Genomic DNA, 24,177 nt, shown 5'->3' with positions numbered 1-24,177 from the left:
TTTGATAGCATTTAACACTGGTCCAATTTTTATGAGGACATTTGGCACTGTCCAATTATTATGAGGACCTGGTGATTATGAGGACATTTGACACTGTCCAGTGATTATGAGGACGTTTGACACTGTCCAATCATTGAGGCTCTGGTAATTATGAGGACATTTGGCACTGTCCAATTATTATGAGGACCTGGTGATTATGAGGACATTTGACACTGTCCAGTGATTATGAGGACATTTGACACTGTCCAGTGATTATGAGGCTCTGGTAATTATGAGGGCATTTGGCACTGTCCAATTATTATGAGGACCTGGTGATTATGAGGACATTTGACACTGTCCAGTGATTATGAGGACGTTTGACACTGTCCAATCATTATGAGGCTCTGGTAATTATGAGGACATTTGGCACTGTCCAATTATTATGAGGACCTGGTGATTATGAGGACCTTTGACACTGTTCAATCATTATGAGGATCTATTAATTATGAGGGCATTTGGCACTGTCCAATCATTGATGGCCTAATGATTGAGGGCATTTGAAACTGTTTAGTCATTAAGAAGTCCTGGTAATTATGAGAACCTTTGACACTGTCCAATCATTATGAGGACCTGATGATTATGAGGGCATTTGGCACTGTCCAGTCTTTGAGGTTCTGATTGTGAGGACGTCTGACAAGGTCCAATCGTTATGAGGACCTGGTAATTATGATTACATTTGGCACTGTCCAGTCATTATAAGCTTGTGAGTTCAAATCCAAAGACTGCCATAGACCCACTGCTGAGCATTTGCGCAAGACCGGTTTCTCAGCTCGACTCTTGGATTCCACCTCAAGTGCATGTCACGTTGGGGAAAATGAATAAAACTGTATACAACAGTAAAAGTCTGAACCTTATGTAACCTGCAGCAAAACACTTCTTAAAACGAGGGCTGTGATTTGGCACTGTGCATTGTGGATTTGCCATTTTTAAACCCGACAGATTACCTCCAGTCTCATTAATACCATTTTATTAACAAAGTACTTCCCATGCTGTTTTATGAAGTGCAGAGCAGAATATTCCATGGCTTATGGATGGATTAGAACTTATTATTAATATGCACCAAGCTCCAAAACCCAACACTTCTTACCATAACTCCAATAATACTCGCTCCTACTTTATGGCAAACATAATAAAGAAATAAAACAAGACTGGGTGTTTTTGTTATAGGAAAGTAATCAATGACAAGGTGGCTGGTTTATGTTATTACTTATGTTAAATCAGCAATAAACAGTTGTTCCTTAAACACCCTTCTCCTGAAGAAAGTTACAGCTTTAACTATGACCACGACAAAGCACTGTCACAAGATACTCCTTCCAAAAAATGTTAAATAAAGAGTGTCGCCATATAAAAGATGACCTCGTGAACGATCATGGCATGGACGCGTTCTCCGATTATTAATTTTCACGTCATTAACTGAAATGAATCAATGCAGGTTATTAGCTTTCAGGGAGCTGTTAAAAATGGTTAGATTTACATTTATTTATACATTTTTCTGTTTCATTATTCAGCAGTTAATATAACAGCATGAAACGCGACACATTTTTCTTCACTAAGGACTTTACAACTGGAATTTGATTTCATCAGTTTGGCTTTTGAAGCGTGACAGAATACTCTTTGCTAATTTTTTTTTTTTTCCCTTCCTACCCACGGGTGCCTTGTGATCTCATACATTTTAGAAGTGGGCAAAAATCCATTTACATTTTAATGGAAGATTAAAGAATGCGTTTCGTGGCTGATTTAATGAAAACGTTACCATTTGCGTAATATCCATTATTCCTTTTTTTTTTCCCTACAAAGATGATGAATGAAGGTGAGCATGTCATTTCTTACTGTGGCGGCTCATTGGAGTGTGTGTGTGTGTGTGTGTGAGACAGGGAGCTCCCGTAGAGAGATCACCGAACACTGGGAGTGGCTGGAACACAATCTCCTGCAGACGCTGTCTATATTTGAGAATGAAAACGACATCACTACTTTCGTGAAGGGCAAGATTCAGGTAACGTGCACACACACGCACACACCTTAAACATTTTCTTATTATTCCCGAACCTGTCTGTGTATTCACAAGGGATCCTGAAATGGCTTGTATTACTGCACGGAGATCATTTTCACAACTTCCTGAGCTCATTTCTGCATTTATTTACTGATTCATCACTTTTTAATCAACTCAATGAGGCTTTATACTAAGTTTAATGATCATAAAGCAAATGATGGAGAACAAGCTGGGTGAATGAAATGAGTCAAAATACAGAAATCTGAAGAAAAAAAAGTGTTTGAGATCATCTGAACTGTAGGATTTCCAGATTTGTTCAACTACTGAAGAGTTATGAGGTTTAAATGGAGGAATAGTGAGGAGGCCAGTTGTAGAGGATATATATATCTGGAAAAAAATTGAGACCACTGCAAAATTATCAGTCTCTCTGGTTTTATTATTTATAGGTATGTGTTTGAGGAGCATGAACATTTTTGTTTTATTCCATAAACTACTGACAACATTTCCCCCCAAATTCCACATAAAAATATTGTCACTTAGAGCATTTAGTTGCAGAAAACAACTGGTCAAATTCACAAAAAAAAAAAATCATATTCAGTTTTAAACAACACAATACTAATTCTTGAATAGATATATTTTTGTATTCCAGTTAAATTTAAGGTACTACTAGAACTGTTTTTGCCATATAAACTGTGGTCCTATTGCAAGAGGATAGTCATGACCACAGCAGTGGTTATGTTTTTCCTCATTAAATAAAATTTGATTCAGGTGATCATCTAATCAGTACCTCATCAAGTAAAATGAGGTGTGCTTGTGTTAGAATTACCGCGAGTTGGCCTAGTGGTTAGCGTGTCCGTGTCTCGATCGGGAGATCACGAGTTCTACTTGCGGTCAGCTCATACCAAAGACCACCATAAAATTGGTACCTACTGCCATCTGGCAAGGCACACCGCAATACAGATGCGAGTAGGGAGTCAAACTCTCGCGGTTACCAGAGGACTAGCGCTCAACCCTACTGTAACCCGAGCTGTAAAGGCAAGAGGCCGTGCGCCTTAAGGGCCTGGTTAGTACTGGGACAGGAGACTGCCTGGGAAGACCAGGTCCTGGCATGGGAAGGACTTGGATATTTTTTTGTGTGTGTGTTAGAATTCCAGCACAGATACTGGAATAAAATGGCTACCATACATAAAGTTGCTGGTTTAAGAAAAAAAACCTGAAGTAGTCTCTTAATTTTTTTTCCAGAGCTGTATATACATACAAAATGGCATAGCAAACAGGAAATCTCATCTCATTATCTCAAGCCGCTTCATCCTTCTACAGGGTCGCAGGCAAGCTGGAGCCCATCCCAGCTGACTACGGGCGAAAGGCGGGGTACACCCTGGACAAGTCGCCAGGTCATCACAGGGCTGACACATAGACACAGACAACCATTCACACTCACATTCACACCTACGGTCAATTTAGAGTCACCAGTTAACCTAACCTGCATGTCTTTGGACTGTGGGGGAAACCGGAGCACCCGGAGGAAACCCACGCGGACACGGGGAGAACATGCAAACTCCGCACAGAAAGGCCCTCGCCGGCCCCGGGGCTCGAACCCAGGACCTTCTTGCTGTGAGGCGACAGCGCTAACCACTACACCACCGTGCCGCCGCAAACAGGAAATGGTGAATGAATATTAATATATTCTGATTATTCCGTGACTACAGTGGAAATTATATCTGATTAGTATAATCTTTTGTTTTATTACAGTTTTAATCAGTATTTTTGCCCCAGACTAATAATACAGAAAAACAAGTAAATAAGGACCCAAGTCTTGTGGAACGCATTACCCTGCATTCACACTTGCAAGCAACAGGCGAGCGTTCATTATCCATGTACGTGCACGACACAGAGCCGCAATTTTAGCCACAGTGTGACAAGCGACATCCAAGTTAAGATTTTCACAACTTTATGCAAATTAAGTGCGACATCATAAAACAACAAATCCGAACAACTAGCTCAAACGATTCCTTGTACCAGTTGTGTGGTGCATGCGGTACAGGTTGGTCAAGAAAAACATTTGATGACCCACGTGGTGAGAGCTGTGGTGAAAAACTCCAAAACACCAGTCAGTGACATCAGCAACATCCTCATATGTAGATATTCAACATAGAGATCATACGACATGATGTAAACCACTCAGACAGTCAGATTGAAATTAGCAAAGAAATAGGAGAAAAAAAAAAGAACTATGAGGGGAAGTCAAAAAGTTCTAAGACAAATTGAAGAAAATCTTTATGAAAATAACAAAGCTATTTCTCTACATATCCTCCATTGAAGTCGAAACACTTCTGCAAGCGATGTTTCCATCGGAGAATTCCTTCTTTGTGTTCCTTTTTTGAATTCCTTTTGAAATTATAATATCTGACTTAGAACTTTTTGACTTGCCCTCGTATATTGCTAATGAAAGTATAGCAGTTAGAAGCAGTAACAATAATGTCTGCATGTATAAACAGTCAGGTTTTTTTTTTTTTTCTCATTTTCTACACAGTAAAAGTAGACGGACTATGTAGAATAAGTTTGTTGTATTTTATACAAGCAGCACAAGTTTATTCTGATATTATACAATAAACCTTTAATATAGAAGAGAGAAATGAGCAGCGATAACCAGTAATGTTCTCCATTGCTCCCTGTCTCCCGCATCCTTCTCTACCACACCTGCCACTTTCATGTCCTCTCTCACCACATCCATGTATCTCCTCTTTGGCCTTCCTCGTTTTCATTTGCCTGGCAGCTCCATCCTCAACATTCTCTTTCCAACATGCTCTGCATCTCTTCTCAGGCCAAGTTTACATTAGACCGTATCTGTCTCGTTTTCTTTGCGGATGCACTGTCCGTTTACATTAAAACGCCGGGAAACGGGAATCCGCCAGGGTCCACGTATTCAATCCAGATCGTGTCTGGTCCGGTGCTGTGTAAACATTGAGAATACGCGGATACGCTGTGCTGAGCTCTAGCTGGCGTCGTCATTGGACAACGTCACTGTGACATCCATCTTCCTGATTCGCTGGCGTTGGTCATGTGACGCGACTGCTGAAAAACGGCGCGGACTTCCGCCTTGTATCACCTTTCATTAAAGAGTATAAAAGTATGAAAATACTGCAAATACTGATGCAAATACTGCCCATTGTGTAGTTATGATTGTCTTTAGGCTTCCCATCCTTCCACTTGCAAGTGGTAAGTGACGCGCATGCCCGATATGCACTGAGATCACACACACAGCGGCTCAGTCCCGAATCACTGCTCGTGTGCTTCACTCGCGCGCTCTGTGAGCTGCGCAGGGCCGGAGTGCGCACCCTCCAGAGGGCACTCGCTGTTCAGGGCGGAGTGATTTGGAGCGCAGGATGCCTGCGGAGCCGAGCGTATCCGTGTATTGGCATTGCTGTGTGCACGCAAATCGTGTATTGGCGTTGCTGTGTGCACGCTAATCGTTTTAAAAACGTTAATCTGATGATCCGCTGATACGGTCTAATGTAAACCCCACCTCAGGATGTGCCCATACCATCTCAGTCTCATCTCTCTTAGCTTAATTCCCAAGCTCTCCACATGTGCTGTCCCTCTGATGTGCTCGTTCCTTATCCTGTCCAACCTTAACATCCTCAACTCCACCACCTCCAACTTTGCCTCCTGTCTCTTCGTTAAGGGTACGGTCTCCAATCCATACATCACAGCTGGTCTCACTACTGTCTTATACATCTTACCTTTCACTTTTGCTGGGACTTTCCTATCACAAATGACTCCCGAAATCCTTCTCCAACTGCTCCACCCTGCCTGCACTCTCTTTCTCACCTCACTATCGCAGCCCCCATTTTCCTGCACAATTGACCTCAGGTACTTGAATTCATCAACTTTCTTTACGTCTACTCCTTGCATCTTCACTACACTCTCATCCCCATTCTCATTGATGCACATGTATTCTGTTTTGCTACTGCTCACCTTCATTCCTCTTCGTTCCAATGCATACCTCCATCTCTCCAAACCCAACTCAACCTCCTTTCTACTTTCACCACATATCACAATATCATCTGCAAACATCATGTTCCATGGTGACTCTTGCCTCACTTCGTCCGTCAAGCTATCCATCACTATGGCAAACAAGAAAGGACTCAAAGCAGATCCTTGATGGAGTCCCACCTTCACCTTGAACCATTCAGTCGTTCCAACTGCACACCTCACTGCTGTTTCACTGTTCTCATACATTTCTTGCACCACTCTAATATACTTCTCATTCATTCCACTCTTTCTCATACAATACCATAACTCATCTCTCGGCACTCTATCGTATGCCTTCTCCAGGTCTACAAACACACAATGTAGCTTTCTCTGGCCTTCCCTGTACTTCTCCATTAACATTCTTAAAGCAAAAATTGCATCCGACGTGCTCTTCCTTGGCATAAACCCGTACTGCTGTTCACAGATTGCTACCTCTCTTCTCAATCTCACCTCCAATACCCTTTCCCATACCGGTAGCTTCATGGTGTGGCTCATCAATTTTATTCCTCTGTAATTACTGCAGCTCTGTACATCTCCCTTATTCTTGTATATTGGGACTAGCACACTTTCTTCATTCATTCGGCATTTTCTCATTCTCTAGGATCTTATTAAACAATCTCGTTAGGAACTCCACAGCCGTCTCACCCAAACAGATCCCAAACATCTAATTAAAATATTTATTTATTTAACAAAAACACCTCATCCCACCTTGGCGCTCTGGTGGTGCAGTGGTTATCACTGTTGCCTCATAGTAAGAAAGTTCCAGGTTTGAACCTTGCAGCCAACTGAGGCCTTTCTGTTTAGAGTTTATGTTCTCCTCGTGCCTGTGTGGGTTTCCTCTGGGTGCTCCGGTTTCCTCCTACAGACCAATGACATGTAGATTAGGTCAGCTGGCTACTCTAAATTGCCCATAGATGTGAATGAGTGTGAACGGTTCTTCGTCTCTGTGTTGGCACTGTGATAGCTTGGCGTCCTGCCCAGGGTGAACCCAGCCTCTCACCCAAAGTCAGCTGGGATTGGCTCCAGCTCCCCCATGACGAAGAATTGGTATAGAGAATGGATGGATGGACATCCTACCTTTTTGGGATTTGTATTTAACACTCTGTGTCAGTCTGATAAACCTTGACATTTTTAAGTATTTCATCTAACTAAAAACATCCATGCAAAAGTGACACGCATGGTATTGCTGGACACCCTCAGCAATAATAATACGAGAGTAAAGTGAATGTAATGAAATTTGTTTTTTATTTAAATTAAGTGCAAACACAATCTTACAAAACTATTTTCAGAGTCTTCAAACCTTGTAAAAAAATAAAACACACTAAATATATCTGCACAAGACTTTTGGAGTCTGAACCTTGTAAACATAGGTGTTGGCTACATAAAAGTAAGAACGGCATTCAGAAATGTTCTGTAGTTTCAATACTAATTGTAGAAACTTCAGGTGGGGTTTACATTAGACCATATCAGCGGATCATCAGATTAACGTTTTTAAAATGATTAGCATGCACACAGCAACGCCAATACACGATTCACGTGCACACAGCAACGCCAATACACGGATACGCTCGGCTCCGCAGGCATCCTGCGCTCCAAATCACTTCGCCCTGAACAGCGAGTGCCCTCTGGAGGGTGCGCACTCCTGCCCTGCGCAGCTCACAGAGCGCGCGAGTGAAGTGCACGAGCAGTAATTCGGGACTGAGCCGCTGTGTGTGTGCTCTCAGTGCATATCGGGTATGCATGTCACCACTTGCAAGTGGAAGGATGGCAAGCCTAAAGACAATCATAACTACACAATGGGCAGTATTTGCATCAGTATTTGCAGTATTTTCATACTTTTATACTCTTTAATGAAAGGTGATACAAGGCGGAAGTCCACGCCGTTTTTCAGCAGTCGCGTCACATGACCAACGCCAGCGAATCAGGAAGGTGGATGTCACAGTGACGTTGTCCAATGACGACGCCAGCTAGAGCTCAGCACAGCGTATCCGCGTATTCTCAATGTTTACACAGCACCGGACCAGACACGATCTGGATTGAATACGTGGACCCTGGCGGATTCCCGTTTCCCGGCATTTCCAGGCGTTTTAATGTAAACGGACAGTGCATCCGCGAAGAAAACGAGACAGATACGGTCTAATGTAAACTTGGCCTCAGACTACCTATGTTTTCTCCAAAGCCAATTGCCCTTTCAAATGAATATTGATGAGGTAGGTGTAATTCACCTGTAATCCTCCCTCCCTCCGGTCACTGTCAATAGTCCATTTGTCAAAGACCCTGGCCCCTGTACCTCCCTGCCCCCACACCTCTCTGCTTGGAAAGTTATTGCAAAGAAAAGAAGCCCTAAAAGCCAAAGCTGTCACAGATTCACATATTCTGGCTTCTTCTAAGGCCCTGTCCACACGGCAACGGATTCAGGTGAATCTGATAAAATTGTGTATCGTTTCGGCCTGGCGTCCACATGGCACCGGTGTTTTGGGTGCCCCAAAATGAAACCTTTTGAGAACGGGTTCCAGAGTGGAAAGATCTGGCAACAGCCCCGTTGTGAAGTCGTCTGGATGAGTAGAACGGATTTATTTATGATGACGTCACAACCACATGACTGTCAGTGCTTCACGCCGGGTAGAAGTGTAACGAACTCGATGCGAGTTGTCAACAAATCCTATAACTTGGTTCATGAAACGCGCTTACAAAATATTTTCACTGTGAATATTTATTGTGTAATGGTGCAGAGTGAGAGAATAGCCCTTAGGGCAGAGTCTTTAGTCCAAACACTGCGGAAGTACTGAGTATAAACAAACCGTGCACCGCCTGTGCGCTTTCCAAAAACAAAAACAATCCCGCCAGCAAAAATAGGGGAAAAAAAAAAAGGAGCGATCTCACCTCTTCAGATGTTGGTTTAAGTCCAACAATACATTCCTCAAAAAGGACGTAGAAGAACAAAGTAATCCATCAACGTGTAGCATTCAATTTATTCCGGATCATTAAAGAATTCTGGAGGATATCAGAATGTTGGCGTACCGGCTTCCATCTACCCCCATTCATTCCTCTTTCCGCGTCTTTCGTTTTACGCTACTGATTAATAATCAAAACTTTGTGGCTGATGCTACAGAAGAAGGGGTTTATGCGCATGCGTCTACTTCTATTGTTCTGGTGTCTCCGATGGGACCGTCTTACAGCGCACGTAGAGGTGTGGCATGTGTATTGCATCGTTTTCAGCAAGCGTTGCGTTGCCATATGAACCTGATATTTTACTGATCCGTTGCCTATGTGGACGCGATATTTAAAAAAAAAAAAATCTTGTTGCCATTGTCGTGTGGATGTAGCCTAAATCATATAATAAATATACCCTCTTCAACTGTAAGATCTCATCTCATTATCTCTAGCCGCTTTATCCTGTTCTACAGGGTCGCAGGCAAGCTGGAGCCTATCCCAGCTGACTACGGGTGAAAGGCGGGGTACACCCTGGACAAGTCGCCAGGTCATCACAGGGCTGACACATAGACACAGACAACCATTCACACTCTCATTCACACCTACGGTCAATTTAGAGTCACCAGTTAACCTAACCTGCATGTCTTTGGACTGTGGGGGAAACCGGAGCACCCGGAGGAAACCCACGCGGACATGGGGAGAACATGCAAACTCCACACAGAAAGGCCCTCGCCGGCCACGGGGTTCGAACCCGGACCTTCTTGCTGTGAGGCGACAGCGCTAACCACCGTGCCGCCCCAACTGTAAGATACTCAATAAAATGTTCAATGGTGAATGATCATCCCTCGATTGTGTCTCTCTGCTGTCAGTCCTCATTGCAGTCTTCATCTGGATGACAAGCATCATAACAGTTCCTGTCAGGTTGAAGGCAAAGGAAAACATCACACGTTTTGCACTTCCACAGGGTTTTTGTTTTCCTTCCCTGCAACCTGCAGTACACACAGGCTCTGTGACCATCACCGGCCCTATTCCTATTTGTGTTCAGCTCAATCCTGCAAATTGGCTTGTGAGCCTTGCCAACTTTCTTCAGAGGAGCCTTTGGGGCCTCAAAGTTTCTCAGTTGGTATGGAAACAAGTGAACATGTGCACTTGTTTATACCGGTGAAATGGGGCGTGTTCTCACCTCCCCTTGCTACACAATGAGTGAATGATGACACTGATGTTCCATGCGCTTAACATGTGAATAGCTGATGGGTGTGTCGTTTATGGCCCTTTTCCACTACCCTTTTTCAGCTCGCTTCAGCTCACTTCAGCCCGACACGACTCGCGTTTCGACTATCTCAAAACAGCACGACTCAGCTTGCTTCAGCCCTGCTTAGCCCCCAAAACTCGCACGGTTTTGGAGTAGGGCTGAAGCGAGCCAAACCGAGCTGAGTGAGGCTGGGGGCGTGAGCAGACACTCCCCTGTGCACTGATTGGTGAGGAGGAGTGTCCTCACATGCTCTCACACGCCCCGCGAGCACGCTGGGATCTGTCAACACCGTAAACCCGGAAGAAGAAGAATTACGAATTACGAGAATTTCTGGAGCCTTATGCGCCTCGCCTCATCTATACGCTCTTGCCAGTATCTGTTGGTGTTGTCGGTGACAACAAGCCACGGCACCAAGACCAGCAACACTAACGACTCCATGTCCTCCATGTTTATTGTTTACTATCCGGGTCGTGAGACTACCGCTTAAAAGATCACTGATGTCACTGTTTGCGCTGCTTAACGACATCACGTGACGTCCACCCACTTTCGCTAACTCCACCCAATGTGTCCACCCACTTCCAGCCAGCACGGTTCAGCACGGTTGTAGTCGAAATGCAACTCCAATAGCCCCGCTCAGCTCGACTCAGCACGGCACGGCTCAGCCCGACTCAGCCACGTTTGTAATGGAAAAGTGGCATAAGAGGCTGCAGCTGGCTGAAGTTCTGAAATTCTTAAGATTTGTTTTTATTTTCTTTACAAAGTGCTAAAGATAAATGTTGTTTTAAAGATGTATATATTTGAAAACTAGAAGATTCAAGGTTTCTAGTGGTGTTACTTGAATGTTTCTAGCACAAAAACTTGCGGAGCTTTAGATGTGTGTTTTACTAACAGTCCTAAAAGTCCCCTGTGGGGGGTCGGTGACCTGAGAGTGTAAATGTTTTCATAATACTTTCGGATTGAATCTGACATCATCCATCCATCTTTTTTTTTTTTTTTAAATACTGTATAACTTGAAGGCATCTGTGAATTACAGAATTTTTCATATGCCTAAGACTTTTCCACTGTGTATGTGTGTATTTTATATATTCTATCCACATTCACTGGTTATGAGCAATCATGCACTCGGATTGGCTTCTCTGCTACTAGGATATCAGCTCATATATTGTGAGTAGAAAAAAACAAAATGGCGGAGTGTGTTGCTGAACCAACCGAGGACGAAATAAAAACTCTACTTGAAAACAACCCCCCCCCCCCCCAAAAAAAGCAACAAAATATGGAACTTGATGGTAAGAACATATCTTTATTTTTCAAGAATTATTATCGCAATTTTCACAAATTGCTACTGTCATTTCGCCGGCTTGTTTACATTCTAAGCGGAAATTATTTTGTCGGCCGTTTTGCATAAAGTTTTTGTGTCGAATTTACAAAAATTAAAAATGCTTTGTTTCTCAAAAGAATGTGGATAGAATAAAACTCAATCTCGTCGTACATGGCTTATAGCCGACTTGGTACTACGTGCCTTGTTGGCTATCAGCTCATGTACGACTTGATTTCATGGACTAACTATTAAATAAATAATATTCAAATCAGTTTTAACGATGCAACAGCATTGTGCTGTATTGTTCTGTAACTTTTTCCAGCCCTGTAGTTACTTGCTTTCTTACAGGCTGACAAGTGTTATGTCCCTTTTTAATAAAATCTGCAGCTTCTATAAATTGTAAGATATTTGCTCTTTGTTTTGTTTTTTCACTTTTCTCTTCTACCTTTTGAAGGGCATCATTGCTGAATACAACAAAAATCATGACATTAAAGAAGACGATGACACGGAAAAGTTCAAGGAAGCCACCGCTAAGTTTCGGAGGTTGTTCGGGATGCCAGACGAGGAGAAGCTGGTGAATTACTACTCCTGCAGTTACTGGAAGGGCCGAGTGCCCAGGCAGGGCTGTCTCTACCTCAGCATCAACCACCTCTGCTTCTACTCTTACCTGCTGGGAAAGGAGGGTGAGCAATCCAAGCAAATAATTTGCACATGTACAGCTTAACCTAAGAGTAATTCTCGGCATGATGGCTCTTGCTCTCATTTCCTTCCTATCTTGGGAAAGATTAAGAAGAATTAAGTCTTGCACCTGGCAATTTAGTGTGTTGACAGTTTTGTTTTAATGCTCATGCCACATATTTATGGAATTAAACACTTGGTACCTCTTGTCACCACGGGAATAATAAATGAGGGTGATGTGATGCAGCTTGACACCAAGTTGATTGTTTGGATAACAGCAAGTCCTCAAGTGGTATTCCTCTTATTCCATAGTCAGTGCGTTTACATGCACATAGAGAAAATCGAATTTCTGCCGTTGCTCGACTGAAATCGAAGTTCTAAATGCCATGGAAACACCTTAGCTAGGCTGAAATTGAACCGAACTTGATTTCTCGTAATCGAGCTACGCGACCTAGATTATGCGATTTTTGCCGAGCTACTTAGTGCATGTAAACCCTATCGAGCTACGTAGTCGAGCTACTTACTTCAGCACTGCCCCTTCCAGAAGTGACGAGTGACGAGACCACAAGCGGGAAACACGACAGCCTCGGTCGGCATGACAACAGTAGTAGCGAGCAGCAGAAGAGGTCAGGAGGAACAAACGAAGAAGAGAAAATGGCGAGCAGAAACGTGCACTTCTGGAGCAATGAGGAGACAGAGTTCATGCTCATTCAGCTTAAGGAGTTGAATATATTAAATTCATGGACGGGAGAAAAACGCGCAATGGAGAACACGGAACTGATAACTTTGTTTACACTCTTGAATAGCTCTTCTTCATGACGACAGCCGGAAGTGTACCAACACGATGGGGCGTGTAGCGCCACCTATGGCTCAGGTGCACAATGTACCTCACACAATAGCTCGATTTCCTTGTGTGCATGTAGGATTGGATTTCTCTGGCACCCCTGCTGGGACCCTTAGCTCGATTACCGACAGCAGCTCGATTTGGATGTGCATGTAAACGCACTGAGTGATTTTGTCAATGCTAATAATGTTTTTATTAATTAAAGTCACCCATTTTATCTGTTTATTGGTTAAGTTTGGGGAATAGGGAATAGTCACAAAGGAGGTTAGTTCCTGTTTTCACTTTTGTTATAACTGCTCTAGAAACAGCTTCCCCCCCCCCCCCCCCCCCGAATTAAAAAAAAAACACAACTTATGTTACCAAGAAACCAAAAAAGTGCAATCCTGAAGACTTTCCAATGTTGAAAAACTTCAAGTTACAGCTTTACCTCTGACACTTTCAAAGCACTGACACTGGAGACTCTTTCCAAAAATGTTAAGCACGTCTTAAGTTAAAAAAAAAAAAACAACTTATCAATAATTATGCATGTTTTTGGCGCGTTCACCATACATGTTACTGTGAATTCCCTGTTAATAAAGAAATGATAACATGCTAATTAATCAACACCTTCTGACCAGTTAGGATCGAGAATACAGCATCATTATGGTATAAATGTATGTTGTTAACACTGAAGATCGATAAAGAGTCTACTTTTGCTAGTGTTGACCCTCGACTTTGTTCCTGTCCTGTGTCGTAGCCAAGCTCTTGGTTCGCTGGGCTGACATCACTCAGCTGGAGAAGAACGCCACCCTGCTGCTGCCAGACATGGTACGAGTGAGCACCCGCTGCAGCGAGCACGTCTTCTCTGTGTTCCTCAACATCAATGAGAGCTTCAAGCTCATGGAGCAGCTGGCCAACATCGCCATGCGCCAGCTCCTGGACAACAAGGGCTTCGAACAGGACCGCTCCCTGCCCAAGCTTAAGAGGAAGTCACCTAAGAAGGTGTCCGCCCTCAAGAGGTCAGTGTTGGTAACTCAACCTCCTCGATCTTTATTGCACCTTCATTACTGTCAGAAATAGGGCTACAGGAAGAGTCCATTTCTGTACCCCATGGTACAATCTACACTAATGTACCCCTTGGGGCTTATTATTGGACCTCAAAGTGTACCTTTTAAGGGCCGAAAAGGTACATATATGTTCCTAAGCAGTATATATAAAGGGTACAAATGGATACCTTAGAGGGTACTGCACCAGTCACAAGCCATTGTACCTCTAAAGGTACAATAATATACGTTATTTTTGGAGAGTGTACCAATAAATCTAATCTAGGTAGTAAGCTAGGCTAGTTGACACTGGTAAGTGCAAGCATCTGATGAGTTGCCATATGTTGTGTGTATCTGAGTCACATGATTTAAAATGGACAAAATGTTGCAGATCAGCCATATTTGCATTTATATCTATCTATCCGTAACCGCTTATCCTGTGCAGGGTCGCAGGCAAACTGGAACCTATCCCAGCTGACTATGGGCAAGAGGTGGGGTACACCCTGGACAAGTCACCAGATCATTACAGGGCTGACAATAGAGATAAACAACCATTCACACTCACATCTATGGTCAATTTAGAGCCACCAATTAGCCTAACCTGCATGTCTTCGGACTGTGGGAGGAACCGGAGGAAACCCATGCAGACCACGGGCGATTGCTCTAAGACAACGAGGGAGGCTCAGCCTCCTCTAAAAATGACGAACATCGTGTAGGATGAATTGCGCTAGGCTTATGTTATAGCCGACCTTATAACATATTGCTATTTCAGATCCAGAATCATAGAAATATATGTGCTCAACCCACTACAATGCGAAATCATTCCGTTATAACTTTCCCCAGTTCGCCTAATGTGTGCATGAGTTTTTCCCCCTCGTGACAGCATGATGCAGCCCAGCCTCAGTGGACTTCAATGGCATTTGGGAGCTCTGCGCTTTTCAATCTCAAAATGCAAGACGATTATTGGACAAATACTGCGAAAACGCCCGCCCCACGGAGTCCCACGGACTCCCAGCCTCAGTGGACTTCAATGGCATTTGGGAGCTATGCGCTTGTCAATCTCAAAATGCAAGACGGTTATTGGACAAATACCGTGAAAATGCCCACCCACGGACTCCGAGCCTCACATGGGAGGGACATGGCAGTTTCCACAAGGAGACTGGTGATTGGTGAAAGCAGATGGATATTTTCTTTGATTGACAGCTCGTTTCAAATATAGACAGGCAGCGGTGAATCTCAGTTCAGTCCCATGCGGATTCGCAAGTGGTGTGGTGTATTGTAAGAGATCAGCTTACATTTCGATTTCATTCATTACATACGGTTTCTACCAGCTTTTTTAGTTTGTATATATTTTCATTGTAAATATAGTGTTATCAAGTTTGCTATCTTAGTTCCAGAAATGTCGTTTATTTGAGTGACTGAACTTGAACTTGAGGGGGCTAGTCAGCTAGCAAGAAAGCTGCGCACGGATGCCAAGCATTGCTGATTTAATTTTGGTGAAGCCATTTGCCAGTCTTCCTTTCGAGGAAAAAATTAAAGAGCAGGGTAGACCAACGCCTCAAATTGACTTGGTGAAAAAGGTAGGGAATAATACTCGTTCCTTTCAGCTCTCCTGGTACGAGAAAGTGAATTGACTAACAGCAAGTGACCCACATCAACAACAGTAAATAGGCTACTTTAGTAATATGTCATGGATGGACCAAAAATATAGAATCTATTTAAAATGTTTATGCTGAGTATATTATATTGGAATATATATTTCTCTGGATATGAATTAAACACAGCTACAATTTGGAAAACATTTTTAAACAAAAACACAGCCGAGAACATTTCACACTACAGACCTGGATTAAAAGTGAAGGGTTATCAAAATTGTCAATAAAACATTTCTCAGTCAAAATAAGTAAAATATAGGGAAAGTGTCATTGAATGAAATGTGTGGCACCCAGCTCTACTGCTGAGGTTCCTGACAAAGAGCTGCTTTCAATAATGATCAATTTTTAAACAACATGCCACAATTTTAAAATATAAAATGTTAAAATATACCCCCCCAACACCACCATCATGTATATTGGACAGTAGGCTAATGGGCCAAAAGAACCTGTTACTTCAGTTTGTGACGCTGCCAACAATCAGCCAGATCAGAGGCAAGAGTATGGGCAAAATTGATGTTTTTTCTTTTAAAATCTGGAAATATCGTAACCGACCAGCCTCCCCTGTTTGAAAGACTACCAGCCGCCACTGATGCAGACATGGGGAGAACATGCAAACTCCATACAGAAAGGCCCCGTCAGCCACTGGGCTCAAACCCAGAGCCTTCTTGCTGTGAGCCGACAGTGCTAACCACTACACCACCGTGCCGCCTGCATTTATATCCAAAATATGAAATTATATTTGGGTTCCGCTTTCAAGCCTTTCCGTCAGACTTTCTCTCTTCCTCTGCATGGACCCATAAATCATTATTAAGCATGTTATTTACAGGTTTTTTGGTGTCTGAGAAATGAGGAATCCTGTTTAAAATGGTGCAGTGGTCTATCAGGAAACTGTTCTGCTTCCCAGTGCGTATAAGGTTATAGCCTACAGTACTGTGCAAAAGAAATGCTGGAGACCAAAAATTGCTTAAAAATAATGAAATGAAATCAGGGCGGCACGGTGGTGTAGTGGTTAGCGCTGTCGCCTCACAGCAAGAAGGTCCGGGTTCGAGCCCCATGGCTGGCGAGGGCCTTTCTGTGTGGAGTTTGCATGTTCTCCCCGTGTCCGCGTGGGTTTCCTCCGGGTGCTCCGGTTTCCCCCACAGTCCAAAGACATGCAGGTTAGGTTAACTGGTGACTCTAAATTGACCGTAGGTGTGAATGTGAGTGTGAATGGTTGTCTGTGTCTATGTGTCAGCCCTGTGATGACCTGGCGACTTGTCCAGGGTGTACCCTGCCTTTTGCCCGTAGTCAGCTGGGATAGGCTCCAGCTTGCCTGCGACTCTGTAGAAGGATAAAGCGGCTAGAGATAATGAGATGAGATGGGAAATTAAATCTTTCAACATAGGTGCCCTATGGGTCCATGTGGCTCCTGCTTATAAATAAAATGGTTTTCTGATCCCCTGTCCATCGAGTAACTAGTGCATATATACTGTACATGTTATCAATGATACTCGCTTCATCTCTTGCAAGCGTCACCAAGCTGTGAGCAGCATCAGGGCTTGGAGTATTTTGTTTACTGTGTTTTTTGTTCAAAATCCAGTGCTGTGAACCAGAGCTATTTTCAAAATAGTAAGAAAGCACTTGTTCATGAATTGTCTTCGAAGCATTATTTAGTATTAATGAGCACATTTTGCTTCACAAATGTAGCGTAAAGACTAAAATAAAATTAAAGCGAATAGCAAAAGTTTGATATCGGCTTCTCAATCTATCTGCCAAAAAGCTTTAAAAAAACCCCAAACCTTACAAAACCTTTCAGAAGGACCACACACAAGCTGTGCTAAACAAAAGGTAAATTTTCTTAAAATAAACGCCACTTACTTGATATCGGATCAGTAGCGTCTGCGAACCACGAGGTGAATTTCGTTTATCTTTTTATCTGCCGATTATGTTCCGATACTACGAAGTTATAACGAGGTTTCTCTTATTTCGTTTCTGGTTCTGATTGGTTCCGAAGTTTATCAAGAAGTAGAATGGGTAATCGAACTTGATCAGGATAAGTGCTGATTGGTTACGAAGTTTCGCTATTGTTACACTCATTCTTACATTTCGTACAACACGATGACCCTCGTTCTTGTGTACCTTTGATAACGCGAGATCAAATAAAGTCGAATGCACAAATTTGACTTTTTGCAAAGCAAGCATGCAGGAAATTCTGATTGGTCAAAGAAAACTTACGACTGGTGGTGAATAATTTTGATACATTTATTATATATTGGAGGTTAGAAATTATTCATCAGTTGTTTGAAACCACGGTTTTGTCAAAGTTAAGAACATCACTCGGTGGTGCAAAGCACTGAGTCACTGTTATCTTGACATTTATTTTCCTATAACAGCATGTGCTGAAGTGTTTATTCCTCTTATGTCACAGCAATTTACCAACGATTAAAATTTTTTTTTCTTTATCAGAGTGACTTCATAAATTTTATCCATTTATACTGTAGTTTTCACTTATGGTTTAGTGGCTATAAACAGTCGTTCCCTCACCAGCTTCTTTTTCTCCCCTCTTGAAGTCTAGAAGACAAAAAAACCCTTGACATTTTACAGAGAAAGTGCAAAAAAAACTTCATCTTGAAGAGTTCCTCCTATCCGAAATTACCTCCGACTGTTACAAAGAGAAGACATTTTGAAAGAAGAACCATTTTCACAGCTGATGTTTGAATGCAGCCATTTTGAAAACACTTATTTAAACTCCTCTTCTGTTTTTATTTCAGGGATCTGGATGCCAGAGCTAAAAGTGAACGATACCGCACGTTGTTCCGCCTGCCGAAAGACGAGAAGCTGGATGGACACACTGACTGCACGCTGTGGACTCCTTTCAACAAGATGCACATCCTGGGCCAAATGTTCGTCTCCACCAACTACATCTGCTTCACCAGTAAAGAGGAGACCATGTGTAGCCTCATCATCCCCCTCCGAGAGGTAGGTTTGGGTCTGCAGGAGTGGTGGAGTTCCTTTTAAAATGAAGAAAAACATGGAATGTTATGGCATTTTTGTCATATTTTTACGAACATAAAATTCAGGTACCGCTAGAACCAAGGTAAAATGCTTTTGTAAAAGTAGGATCAATAGAAGGCTGTATAGTAAATTTATAGTGAATTTTCATAAGGGTTAGAAATTTTAAGTTGAACATTTAAATAGTGAAAGAAGTGGGATGATGGATTGATGACTGGATGGACGAATTAGTGTGGATGGCTATGTAGGGTTAATGTATACAGGAGATAGGGGTAGGTCAATAGGTGTGTTGATGATGGATCAGTGGATGGATGGGTAGGATTGATGGTTAGGAGTAGATGGATGGTTGGGTTTGATATGTTGATATGAGTTGATGGATGGGTGAGTGTAGGATGGTTTGATGTAAAGGGGGAATAGATGTATAGGGTGGCTGGGTGGATAGGTTGATAAGTGAATGGATGGGTAAGAATAGGTGGATGGATGGATAGACAGGTTGATGGATGGTTAGATAGGTTGATAGGTGGGTAAGAATAGGTAGATGGATGTGGGTAGATCGGTTGATGGGTGGGTAAGAAGAGGTGGATAGATGTAGGTAGCTCAGTTGATGGGTGGGTAAAAATAGGTGGAGGAATGTGTAGGGTTGATTGATGTGGGTAAGAATAGGCAGATGGATGGGTAGGATGATGGATTGGTGGGTTGATTTGGTGAATGAATGGATGAAGTAGTGTGAATGGCTGTGGAGGGCGAATAGATACAGTAGATGGGGTAGGTGTATGGGTTGGATGGATGGATGGGTGAGTGAATGAATGTAGGGTGGTTGGGTGTAAAGGGGGAATAGATGTATATGGTGGGTTGGTGGATGGGTGGGCAGATGGATATGGATGGGTAGATAGGTGGATGGATGGGTAGGATGATGGATTGGTTAATAGGTGGATTATAGATAGGTGGCTTGATGGATACAGTAGATGGATGGGTTGTTGGTCGATGGAATAATGGCTGAGGCTGATGAGTTGAGAGACGGATGTGTTTTTATTAATATATTTTTGCAAAAAAATTCAAAATTTTGATGAACTGTTTAACTTCAGTTCAGTTTAGAGTGATGATGAGCTCTGTTTCTGTAAGCTCATAGTTACAGTCCATCTGTCCATTCTAATATTTCATCAGCACCTTTCAACTTGGACATAACATCACTTTGTTAGAGGTCATGGATCAATCTTGGATGCATTTCCGTCACGTGTTGAGTGGCAGTGTTTGACCGTCTCGGACATTTCCTCTATTGGGAGCTGTACATCAGTTTTACTACCTGCAGCCTGAGACTACTTCCAACTGATAATCTTTCTTATTCTAAGGCTTGTATTGAGTCCAACATAATAGCAGAATAAAAGCCATGTGACTTTTTTTTGTTCTGCTGTGTGCAGGAGATGTATCGAGTGTCCTTTTCAATAATGGTCACATTGACAAGCTGCTGATTTACAAAATGGGTTTTGCCTTTGTGAAAAGTGTGTGATTTGTGACTGTGTGCACCCAGTATGTTTGTTACCAGTTTGCAATCACACAGAATTGTTTTAGTGAGATTTTTCTACATGCTGAGACATTTACCTCTTCTGTTTAATATATAAAATTTGAGTATTTTATAAGGAACTATACCACAGCATTGTTGAACTGGTCTGAATGTGTTGCTTAATTTTCTATAACAGCAGCTCTGACAGTAGTTGGTTTGTATTAGTGGGTTCTTTCTTATGTTATTGTTTGCATAGTAACGGCTAATTCACTGGGATTTGCGTGGTGGAAACTCCATATAGTCGAAGTCTAAAAATAGTTGACACTGAATAAAAAATGTGCTGTTTAACATTTAAAAAAAAAAATCATTGATATGGTGACGTTTCTGTCAGGAGATGTTTATTTAACATTAATAATCGCAGTCTCCAGTGTCTGCTTTGTTATGGTCGGTGGTAAAGCTGAAATATTACCTTTTCTAACACAGGACGGGTTCTCAATAACAATCTGCATTGTTTATATCTAATTAACTTCAAGAAAAAGTGAGGGAACAATTGTTTTTATTCTATCCACATTTACTGGATATGAGCAATCGTGTGCTCTGATTGGCTACTCTACTACTAGCTCATATACTGTGAGTAGAGAGAAACAAAATGGCGGCGCGTGTTGCTGAACCAAACAAGGATGGAATAAAAACTCTACTTGAAAACAAAACCCCAAAAAATACAAAAAAAAAGCAATAAAATATGGAATGAAATATTTGATTATTTTTTTTCAAGAATTATTATTATTATTATTATTGCATTTTTCACAAATTGCTACGGTCATTTCACTGGTTTGTTTACATTCTAAGTGGAAATGATTTGGTCGGTCGTTTTGTACAAAGTTTTTATTTATTGAATTTGTACAAAAATAAAAATGCTACGCGCCTCGTCTGCTATCAGCTCATGTACAACTCGATTTCGTTGAATAACTGTGATACCAAAACTAGATGGTCCCTGCTAACATTCCACAGTAATAAATAAATATCACATCAAATCAAAGGCCTTCCCACGCCATGTGGCACATAGGGTGACGTCGATCTCTGTTTCCGTAGCCCTCGGCTGCTCGGCTATTACATAGCTAGGGTTACAGTGGGAGGGCTAGTCCTCTGGTAACCGCAAGAGTTTGACTCCCCACTCGCATCTGTATTGCAGTGTACCTTGCCAGACGGCAGTAGGTACCATTTTTATGATGGTCTTTGGTATGACCTGACTGCGAGTAGAACTCGTGATCTCCCGATCGAGAGGCGGACACGCTAACCACTAGGCCAACTCGTGGTCAATAAATAAATATAAATTGATAAAAAGTATGACTTGTTCATAAATATAAAACTGTAATCGCTGACACATTGCTGTGGTATAAGAGGAATAATAAAACTTTTAGGATATGCGGATAATGAACCATTGCCAAGAACCTTTTGATTATTTTTGTATCGTTCTATTTTTATTAATTCCTTATTTATCCAACACTATCAGGTGACCATTGTGGAGAAGGCAGACAGCTGTAATGTATTGCCTAGCCCACTATCAATCAGCACCAAGAACCGAATGACCTTCCTGTTCGCTAACCTGAAAGACCGTGACTTCCTGGTGCAGAGGATCTCTGACTTCCTGCAGCAGACGTCCTCCAAGATCTACTTCGAGCGAGAGATCACAGGCAGCCTCACCAGCTCAGATGATGAGGTGAGTGCTGTGTCGTCTGTGTTTTATCAAAGTCTCCGAGCTTGGAAAGCTTTGCAGGGGTTTTCTTACTGCAGCAACAGCAACAACAGAGCTTGAAAGAAGTACATTGTGTGCTCTGTGTTAAATCTGGTGCTGGTCATGCTGATGATTTTGCCTGGAGGTTTTAAAGATGTAATAAGATTATTGCCGCATTGACTATAATAATTATCCATCTGCTTAGCACAGCTATAGATTTCTCCCTAGTGATTTCAGTGTGTGTGTGTGTGTGTGTGTGTGTGTGTGTGTACAGGTGTACTCCCAGCACAGCAGTCTTCTCTCCAGCAGTCCACAGCGCAGCAGTCTGGGCTCTGAGGGCGAGAGCGAGCGCCAGTTCAACCTCAATGACAACAGTGTTCCCACGGCAACACAGGCCCTCATGACCATGTACCGTCGCCGCTCGCCTGAGGAGTTCAACCCCAAACTGGTAAACACTCAAACACGCATTGTTCAGTTCTCACATGCTTAAACACATGCTCAAGTTTGTGCTGAATATTTTTTGACCTGGACTGTGTAAAGATTAAAACACTCAGGTGTGCTGTTATACATCGGAAAGCAATCAAGGACTGGGTGGTGAAATGGACTTGGTACTGATTATTTCCTGTAACGAAGTGTTTTTTTTTTTTTCCTCTTACACTACCGAATGAAAAACGTGTTGTAATTGTGTTTAGTCTACGATTTCAAGCGGAAATATCAAGAGTAACCTTGTCCAATTATTATACCCCCGTTCCGAAGGAGGGGTGGGTGGGTATACTGGTTTACCTCTGTCCGTCCGTCCGAAACACCCTTTTTCTCAGCAACCACAAATCATAGCCACTTGGTGCCAAACTTCAGCTTGGGGTTCTATACCGTGTGTACCATTTTCAGGTCTGTCGCACATCAACTTCCTGTTTACCGACTGAATGTATTTATGAAACACATATAGTGTAGATTTACAAAATTTTCGTAACACTTTTCTCAGCAACTACACATCACAACTGCTTGATATTTGGTACCAAGCTTCAGCTTGGGGTTCTATACCATGTGTACAATTTTCAGGTCTGTCACACATCAACTTCCTGTTTACTGACAATGTATTTACGAAACATATAGGGTGGATTTTGATGCTATTTCAAGAAGCAAAATGCCATTTCAAAATGACTGTTTACCAGGATGCTATGTGAAATCCCTGGGGAGAGACACTGCTCTTTATTTACTTATTTCAGGGTTAATTATTTGTTGATGTCAACATTCATAATAAGTGTCCTATTCCTTCGATCACTTGCGTTCTGAAATAAGCGAGAGCAGGGGGATATGTAAGTGAGCAGTAGCTCACAGTTGATCTTGTTTAATATCTACACCCCACAGACACTGGCGCTTTTTTTTTTTTTTTCCCCCCCACATTGGGTTGATTGTTATCTTTGACCTTGATACACAGCACACACATGAAAACAGGAAGAAGGTGCACTAGTGGAAGTAGATAGATTGTCAAGTTAAAGTGCAAGAATTGGCACAAGGCAGAGAGCAGCTTAATGAGCTTTTAAGAGAAAGTCACAAACCGCACAAAGGAAGTTTTCTGGCACGAAGACATTTTGAGTTGCCAGTTGATCAGCTGTACTTCCTTGTAGCTGCAATGTATCAGGTGCCAGTTCTATAGGTCACACTGCAGACGCATATTTACTAACTGCCATCTCTGTTCATGGAAACCACCAGAGGATCACCGCTGACCAGAAATAATTGAGGCACAAGATCACTCTCAGGGTCAACTCAAAGGGCACCCGGTAGAATGCATACCTCCACCAAGCCACATATCCTCAACATTACTTGAACTGAGGATAATACTAAAGTTGTATAGCTACCTCGACTGAATGATGGCGCAAGCACTGATGCCTCTTCCAAATAGCAGCCATTAATTGCAAAGAAAACACCGTAAGAACTGGACAAAAATAATATAAAAGGTATTATTATACATACAGGCCACTTTTTCCATGGAATAAAAACATGTATTCTATTCCCTTCTAGTGGGTTTATTGATGGCATGAAATCATATCGCTTATCCTGCATGTACACTACCGTTCAAAAGTTTGGGGTCACTTTGAAATTTCCTTATTTTTGAAAGAAAAGCACTGTTCTTTTCAATGAAGATCACTTTAAACTAATCATAAATCCACTCTATACATTGC

The 24,177-nt window shown here is 42.3% G+C and overlaps 1 protein-coding gene across 1 annotated transcript in view; it reads left to right on the top strand.

Annotated features, from left to right (window-relative positions):
* Nucleotides 1–24,177, top strand: part of tbc1d9 (TBC1 domain family, member 9 (with GRAM domain)) — a 101,394-nt gene that overhangs the window by 31,058 nt on the left and 46,159 nt on the right. Inside the window, exons 4-9 of the mRNA XM_060926504.1 lie at nt 1,914–2,032; nt 12,023–12,251; nt 13,827–14,088; nt 18,518–18,725; nt 21,773–21,979; nt 22,269–22,442. Of these exons, the coding sequence (XP_060782487.1) occupies nt 1,914–2,032; nt 12,023–12,251; nt 13,827–14,088; nt 18,518–18,725; nt 21,773–21,979; nt 22,269–22,442 (1,199 nt within the window). The remainder of the gene's footprint in view (nt 1–1,913; nt 2,033–12,022; nt 12,252–13,826; nt 14,089–18,517; nt 18,726–21,772; nt 21,980–22,268; nt 22,443–24,177) is intronic.

This window comes from Neoarius graeffei, chromosome 7, assembly GCF_027579695.1.
Source record: "Neoarius graeffei isolate fNeoGra1 chromosome 7, fNeoGra1.pri, whole genome shotgun sequence".
Lineage (NCBI taxonomy): Eukaryota > Metazoa > Chordata > Actinopteri > Siluriformes > Ariidae > Neoarius > Neoarius graeffei.
Note: the sequence above shows the minus strand (reverse complement) of the source record. Positions and strands in the feature narration are given on the sequence as shown.